General features: G+C 44.0%; 2 protein-coding genes and 1 long non-coding RNA gene across 4 annotated transcripts in view; 1 reads left to right on the top strand and 2 right to left on the bottom strand.

Moving 5' to 3' along the window:
• Positions 1 to 2,671, bottom strand: part of LOC135113131 (protein MTO1 homolog, mitochondrial-like) — an 11,890-nt gene extending 9,219 nt beyond the window's left edge. Inside the window, exons 1-5 of the mRNA XM_064028204.1 lie at positions 2,519 to 2,671; positions 1,919 to 2,109; positions 1,348 to 1,466; positions 806 to 986; positions 273 to 491 (exon numbers count right to left, since the gene is read on the bottom strand). Of these exons, the coding sequence (XP_063884274.1) occupies positions 273 to 491; positions 806 to 986; positions 1,348 to 1,466; positions 1,919 to 2,099 (700 nt within the window). The 5' untranslated portion in view covers positions 2,100 to 2,109; positions 2,519 to 2,671. The remainder of the gene's footprint in view (positions 1 to 272; positions 492 to 805; positions 987 to 1,347; positions 1,467 to 1,918; positions 2,110 to 2,518) is intronic.
• Positions 2,672 to 2,929: 258 nt separating this feature from the next.
• Positions 2,930 to 7,500, top strand: part of LOC135113135 (uncharacterized) — a 7,533-nt gene continuing 2,962 nt past the window's right edge. Inside the window, exon 1 of the long non-coding RNA XR_010274722.1 lies at positions 2,930 to 3,067. This is a non-coding gene — a long non-coding RNA (uncharacterized LOC135113135). The remainder of the gene's footprint in view (positions 3,068 to 7,500) is intronic.
• LOC135113132 (small ribosomal subunit protein uS4-like) lies at positions 3,706 to 6,683 on the bottom strand. 2 transcript variants are annotated; one of them, XR_010274721.1, is made up of 6 exons: positions 6,525 to 6,683; positions 6,254 to 6,346; positions 5,894 to 6,023; positions 5,320 to 5,506; positions 4,637 to 4,819; positions 3,706 to 3,933 (listed from the first exon to the last, which is right to left on the bottom strand). XR_010274721.1 is itself a non-coding variant. In XM_064028205.1 (5 exons), exons 2-5 carry the CDS (start codon positions 6,344 to 6,346, stop codon positions 3,759 to 3,761), a joined length of 585 nt encoding a protein of 194 aa, XP_063884275.1. In that variant the 5' UTR covers positions 6,525 to 6,683; the 3' UTR covers positions 3,706 to 3,758. The 2 variants fall into 2 exon arrangements, 1 of the variants encoding a protein (XP_063884275.1); XM_064028205.1 differs by lacking the exon at positions 4,637 to 4,819.

Raw genomic sequence — 7,500 nt, 5'->3', positions numbered from 1 at the left:
TATCTTTCTCCTTCTATTTCTCTCCCTTTTTCTTCCCTTATTAAACAATTGTTCTCACCATTTATTATAAAAACAAACAATATTTCCCCCTTCATTCTTCTGTCAACTTTCTCCCTTCTACAAACATATATCCTCACCAGCCACACACACACACACAGCCAACCAGTACCTCCCTCTATCCAGTCACACTAGTCAATATTTTCTCTCCCTATACACATCCTCACCACACAGACACACACAACCAACCACTACCTCCTTTACCCGGCCCTCACCAGTCTTGAGGCGGCCTAGTCTGAACTGCAGCTTCTCCAGTGTCTTAGCTAAACCCACAGCTGGCTCATCTCCCATCCTGCCAGCGGGTCGAGTCTCCAGGCCGATGTTGATGGTACCTCTCAGAAAGGTGCCGGTGGTGATAACGACACTGCTGCTGCCAATGGCCTGCCCGTCTCCCATCACAACACCGCGGCACTCTGCCACCAGGCCACCCGGCACTGGTGATGGAGGTAATAGAGGTGAGGGTTTGAAGTTCTAAGTTGAATGTTTTTTTAATGAGTGGATAGATAGATATTGGTTATATAGGTGATAATATGGGGTGTTTAGTATGTGTTTGTGTGAGAGAGAGAGAGAGAGAGAGAGAGAGAGAGAGAGAGAGAGAGAGAGAGAGAGAGAGAGAGAGAGAGAGAGAGAGAGAGAGAGAGAGAGAGCAAATGGAGAAAAGAGACAAAGAAAAGCAAGAAACAAACAGAACACAAAACACACAAAAAAGAGAGAAAAAGACAGTGAACAAAACAAGCAAAGCACATACCTTCCTTCTGACCACCACCACCACCACCACTTTCAGTCACCCAGAGGTCCTCCACAGTGCCCTCAGTGATGGTGAGGTTAGGGGTGGTGAAAAGCTCTCTCTGAAGGTGGTGCTTGTACAGGCTGCGGTCAATCTGGGCACGAAGGCCCCATACTGCAGGCCCCTTCCTTTTGTTCAGCACCTGGGAGGAGGAGGAGGAGGAGGAGGAGGAGGAGGAGAAAATAAGGCTCTTAATTTTTATAAACTTGATAAAAAAAAAATGTTAGATAACACACACACACAAACACACACACACAAAGACTAGATGCCTAAACAACATCAAAAAAAATTAAGCTTCCTAATTACACATACACCAACAGAATGTGGAGGTGGTGAGTACAAGAAACACCTTCAATATTGAGACTAAATTTTGGATTTGATAAGAAGATAACATGAGCTTCATTCAAATCCTGTATACTAGAACTAAAACACACACACACACACACACACACACACACACACACACACACACACACACACACACACACAGACACACAGCATACCTTGTAGTGTACACCGGAGATATCACACACACGCGCACACAAGCCATCAAGAGCATCCACCTCCCTCATCAGATGCCCCTTGCCAATGCCACCGAAGGAAGGGTTGCAAGACATCTCCCCTGCAGTACGGAAAACACACCACTCATATTATAAAACAACTCACTTTGCATTTCAACTGAGAGAGGAAGGAGAAAACATCAATAAAAGTTTGGTAGGGAGAAGCATCAAGGAGTGTGGTTAGAAATATAAGGCTTCTGAATGAATGACTTAAATGAATGCCTCTTTTCTTAGGATCAATGCATTCAACTCACATTAATGAAGTCTGGATTTGAATTTTTGGTCAGTTATAGTACTAGATATTTGATTTGTCTCCTTTCACAGTGTAGTCCCTGTTTGCCTCACAGAGAATAGGAACATATGGGAAAGGAAGACAGAAACAGACAAACAAACAACAATAATGGTAATAGTCTCCCTGACCACAACCTGAACTAGAACAGCATGCACAGTGAGGCAGTGTGATCTTACAGACCAGCAGTCCTGCCTACCAAAGAAACATGATCCAAAGCCTTACCAATGGTGGACTTCTTGTGGGTGATGAGCAGTGTCCTGGCCCCCATCCTGGCCGCCGCCGCCGCCGCCTCGGTACCTGCATGCCCACCGCCCACTACCACCACGTCAAATGAAGGCACTGATGCGGCACTGTGCCATCTCATTCCCCGCCACCCCCTGGCAGCCTGGCGCGCCCTCAGCATCCTCCTCCACCTGTATATTACCGAAATGATCACAATCACAGCATACTTATCTGATTGGTAAAGCTAATGAGTATATGGTAATACGCTGTGCACATGAAAGTATTACATAAAAGTATATAATACTGCATATGACTCGATGGAAGGTCTAAACCAGCGTGAATTATAAGTGGTTAGTCAGTGACAGCTGCAGCACAAACCAAACACACAGAGCTAACAAAACTCATCGACGAGAGCCAACATTTCGCCAAGGAGTGATGGAAGGTTTGTGGAATGTATACTTGAGTAAATGACAGTATTGTAAAGGAGATAAGCGTAGGTCAGCAATACAAATAACAACCCCCTGAGTGCTCTCCTGCAGATCTGCTCGGCGGTATTTTCTCAAGAGAGTAATAAAAGTCAAAACACGAGGCAGGCCTTACCTTTACACAAGCTCGCCGATGCAATGTCAACACAGTGCAGTGCGGGGAGCGAGACGCGGCGTGCCAGTCTTGATTCTCGGGACGGTTGCCTTATGTAACTGGAAGCAATGCATGACAAAAAGTGGAAAGCAAGAATAATTATCTTGTACTACTTATCTAAGCTTACTTGAACAAATAATAACATAAAGCACCAAATTTTAATGATTATAAAAAGGAAACAAGACATTCTTCATTCACGCGATGGTTTTCTTATATCAGAAGCGCAAAAAATAAGAAATGACTATTAATACTAAAAGCAATCTAGAAAATAATATACTGTACGAAGGACAAATGACCAGGGGAGGCAAGGTTTGATAATTTTAGCGAGAAGATTGAACAGTTTTGGCGGGATAACGGTCAGCTGATGCGTGACGCACGATCAGCTGTGCCTATTATTTCTTAAATTTCAGTCTGGGAAGTGTCATGCGATGGGAGGGTGACGCTGGGACACAGGATTCCAGAATGCAGCACAAACCTTCGCCTAAAGCCGTGAACTGTCACTTCTTCCCAGTAAGTGTTTTGTCAAAGGTAAACATTCCGATGAGGCGTCATTTATTATTATTATTTATTTTCTTTTTTCAGGACTTAATTTGCATTAGTACCAGACAAATGAGAAGTGACAATACACATTTATTTGTGGATTAGGTGGAACTTTTTACATGTTGTCATGCTAGGATACTAAATTCACTTCAGTAAAGGTAGTAAAGGTTCTTACAGGGCCTTGGTCTAGATTGCTTGCGTGCTGTACCTGCGGCACATTTTGCTCATTACCTTCTGGTAACACCCACTTCCTTTTTTCCATTCAAGACACTAACTTTCCTCTGCTCTCAATCCCATGGTTTGACTCACTCTCCCAGTTTCATATAGCAACTCTACTCCCCTTTGGACAGCTAGGATGTTTAGCAAATTACCGACTTTTTAAAAATTTGTAACCACCACCCCTTTTGTTCTTTCCTTATTCATAAACTTTAACCTTCCCCTACTTACATGGTAGTGCCACCAACTTGCTATACTCTGCCTCTAATTAACAGCCCAGTTGACAATGAGCATGGCATCCAATACTGGTAATGCCATGTTCTCTTAATTCTCTCCTTGTATTGTATGAAGTGATAGTCTCTCCACTTCCCTTGGACAAATGAGACACCAAGTTACCATGGCGACTTTATTTACGAATTGGTCATCGCCATCACCCAGTCACAGTCTAATCGTCCTCGGCACTGCCATCCTCAGCCTTGCTGCCTCCCTTGCGCAAGTTCTTCCTCTTGACGCGGCCGTAGCGTCCGCCGCCGAAGGGACTCTTGAGGGAGAAGTCAATGTGCTTCTGGGAGTCCAGGCGTACAATAAAGGAGGGCACGTTGACCACCTGCTTCCTCACCCTGTGGAGAGGAGTGGAGGTCAAGAGCGTGACATGATGAAGGTTTCAAGGACTAAGCCAATAATCAGCTGCACAGTGCACAGACTGTTGCAGCAAGGTTATCAGGTGAATAAACTGACATAACAAAATCAGACTTGATAATGGATCTAAAAACACAGGATCTGCAAGGAAAGTTGCCTGCAGTGCTTGAGGGGAGAGGAATAGATGGACATTGTGCTTTTGCTGTCTTTGCTTCATTATGTGCCTTGTGCTTCATGTGTACCAGGATGAGATCCACCACAGGGGGTCAGCTATGATACATCATGCCCAACAAAACCACTCAAGAAGGCAAAGCAATGCTGTACTAAATGACCGTACAGCCAGCCAACCATCCCCTGAACCAATTAGTCCTAACAGCCTTAAAGTACCACAAACACTTGTAATCACTAGAACGTGCCAGAGTGGCAGCCTGCTGATGGTACAGTCATGGTCACAAATCAAGTAACCTGCCACACTCACTTCCTGTTCAGCTCATTCCCTCCAAGTCCACTGATCTGATGAAAATCCATCAATGTCAGGCTTTGCATGACTGCAATCACACCAGAGGATTTGAAACTGAGGGAGCACACTTGTGAAAAAATAAGTGTTGCATGTTACCAAACTTTTGCCCACGACTACACCCCAAATGCAAAGCCCTCAGTACATCACTGGGAGGGAGAGCTCACCCCACATCCCAGCACAGCACTCCTATGCGCTGGCAGACAAGCAAGGCGTTGGCCGGGATGTACCCGGCCAAGTGGCCTTAATGAACAGCCAGGACATTGCTGGGACAACCCTAGCAAGTGGCCCTGCTGGTGTCACTGGCATCACCACTTCCTACTTGGCATGGCATCGTCGCCTACTGTTACCTGGGAAGAGACAATACCATATGCCAAGAGCTGTGTTGCAAGCCAAATATCTTCTGGTTAATTTGCAAGAGGTTGTCAATTGATTTTTGAATGGAGAATGGCTACTCTGCATAGTTGCCCTCATACAGGAGTACATCTACGACTTACTGAGCCACAACCCAACAACAATGATAAAAGTTATCAAGAAAACTTAGAAATACTGAGTACATCACAAAAGCCATTACAAAAGAAAACCTGGAGGCAGCAGAGAGAACATGAGAAGGATGGCAAGATTCTGTGACCAGGAAAGTATGGAAGCCTCAGAAGTCATCCCCAGAAATCAAATGAAAAATATAAAGCAAGGATATTAAAAGAACTGAATAAGACAAACAATATCCAAAACTGACATCCTCCTGCAAATTAGCCAATTATTTCTTTTAGTTAATTAACTTCTCAAAAGTATAACAAGGAGCTGATGGCCAGACAGTAATATACACCAGTAAAACAAGCCGTGAGTGTACCTGATGTGTCCCTGCTTGATGAGCACACGGGCGTGGTGGATGGACTTGGCCAGACCCAGCTTGAACACCTGAGTCTGCAGCCTGCGCTCCAGGAAGTCCTCGGGCTTCAGACCCAACACGTAATCGAGCTTCATGCGCCCCTCCTCCAGCACGCCGGTCCTCACCAGACGACGCAGTAGAGCATTGCCTGCCGGGGTGAGGGGAGGGAGGTTACAGGGGAAAGGCGTGGAGGGAGGAACAGGAGCCGGAGTGTCTCTCAGTGGTTGTGTGTCGACAGGGTCACTCCGACAAGATGTGTCAGAATATTTAGTTTGCCATCATGTTGGGTTTGTTAACAATTAAAGCTGCCACTCGTACAAAAAGGTTTCAAGTGCGTTTTTGGGTAAAACTATCCTACTCATTTTAAGATTGAAAATTGCATAAAATCAACATGTAATAAAACTCCATGCAGAATGTGACTCAAAATGTGATTCTACAACTACAAACAATAAATAAATGCTGAATTGAAGAAACTGATATCAGAGCGAAACAAGAGCAACACAAAAAACGTGGGAGCACAAAACTAGAGGCACACCTTGGAAAAGCCTGCGGGCGTCCTTCTCGTCCAGGGTGAGCAGCTCTCGGGCAGCCTTACGGATCTTGGCGAGGAACATCTTCACGATCCACAGCTCCCTCTTGTTACGCAGCCCATACTCGCCCACCAGCTGCAGGGCACAGTGAGGGCTCAGAGTGGGTTAAGATTTAGTGTGTTGGGGAGGGGAGGGGTTGTGGGGCCAGAGTCAGTGTGTTGGCTGATATCGTCTATTTGGGAGACGAGTGTTAGATTAAGATTTTGTGGAATTGTCTTAAGTAGCACCTCATCAATATTGCAACGTACGACAAATTATATGAAACACGTCAATAATAAAGCTGAGAGGGAGAGAGAGAACCTTACCTTCAGTTCCTGGTCAAGGCGGGGCTTCTCAAAGGGCCTCCTTGGGGTGGAGTACCGCTTGCTCTGCACCAGCTGTACTCTGTGGTTCACCATCTGCAAACACAACCCCTCGCCTTTAGCCAACACTCATCACCCACTAACCCGCCAATCTGCTCACCAATCCACCCCGCCGCCTCGTCCTCATTTATCATCAAACATCTGCTTATATTCACCTATTATCCATTATCTATGTACAATGCGTGATGTTTGGATCTGTCAACTAGTGATTTACCGTGTGTATGTGCTTGCAGACGCCACGAGTCAGGCACACGAGGTGAAAATACGGAGGAGAGTTAACCTGCCCTCCGCCTCACTCACCTTCTCCGGTCTGAAAGGCCAATGTGACGTTGGTGACGAAATATTACAATTGTCTATATATCATCAAAATATTATGTAATAGTAAAAAAGTACTTGTGAAAATATTTTTATTCATTTTTGGTATTGCAAGTTATATTAGGAAGACATGGGAAAAACTTATTAATATGGGGCCGAAGAACCATTCATGACAAGGGGCCACCGAGTTTCCTTATTCTCCACCTGCAAAAATTGAAGTTAAGGATTTATACATTTAAGAACCTATGCATTTTGGCAGATAGTGAAATTTGAAAAGAAATTATAACGCCAGAGAAGGGAATGCAGGTACCGACAATGAAGAGCTTAAGAGGTACCGTTAAAAAGACAGAATTCATGCCACACGCTGCCTATTTGTATTTTTTCTCAAATAACAATCTTACCATGGGAATAAAAATAAAAGAGCCCCGCACATCCTACCGCTCATGAATAATAATAATAGCAATAATGATAATAATAATAATAATAATAATAATAATAATAATAATAATCCTTAAGTTTGTCAGTAATAAAAAGTTCTTAAAATATTGTTTGATGTAGATTACTTAGTCACAAGGGAGAGCTCCTCAAGTGCAGTGGCGGGCCTTGCTGTGGTTAAGGCGTGCTTGTGACTGTTGCCTCCTGTACTGGACAAGTACACACAGATAGATAGATACGTAGATAGATAGGTTGGTAGATACGAGTATATAGATAGTTGGATGAATAGATGGATACATGGATAGTAAATAGATAGATATATAGATAGGTACGTAAATAGATAGATAGATGCGTAGATAGATTGGTAGGTAGATATGTAGATAGATAGATAAATTGATAGATACATGAATTGTAAATAGGTAGATAGATGAATAGATAGA

Source organism: Scylla paramamosain, chromosome 25 (assembly GCF_035594125.1).
Source record: "Scylla paramamosain isolate STU-SP2022 chromosome 25, ASM3559412v1, whole genome shotgun sequence".
Taxonomy (NCBI): Eukaryota; Metazoa; Arthropoda; class Malacostraca; order Decapoda; family Portunidae; genus Scylla; species Scylla paramamosain.
The sequence above is the reverse complement of the archived record's forward strand: the minus strand, read 5'-3'. Positions and strand labels throughout refer to the sequence as shown.

Coding starts and splice junctions, on each gene's coding strand:
- LOC135113132 (XM_064028205.1), bottom strand. CDS start 6,346: ATGGTGAACCACAGAGTACAGCTGGTGCAGAGCAAGCGGTACTCCACC. Junction 6,024..6,253: donor GCCTTGACCAGGAACTGAAG/GTAAGGTTCTCT, acceptor TGTGCCCTGCAG/CTGGTGGGCGAGTATGGGCT. Junction 5,507..5,893: donor CGCCCGCAGGCTTTTCCAAG/GTGTGCCTCTAG, acceptor TCACCCCGGCAG/GCAATGCTCTACTGCGTCGT.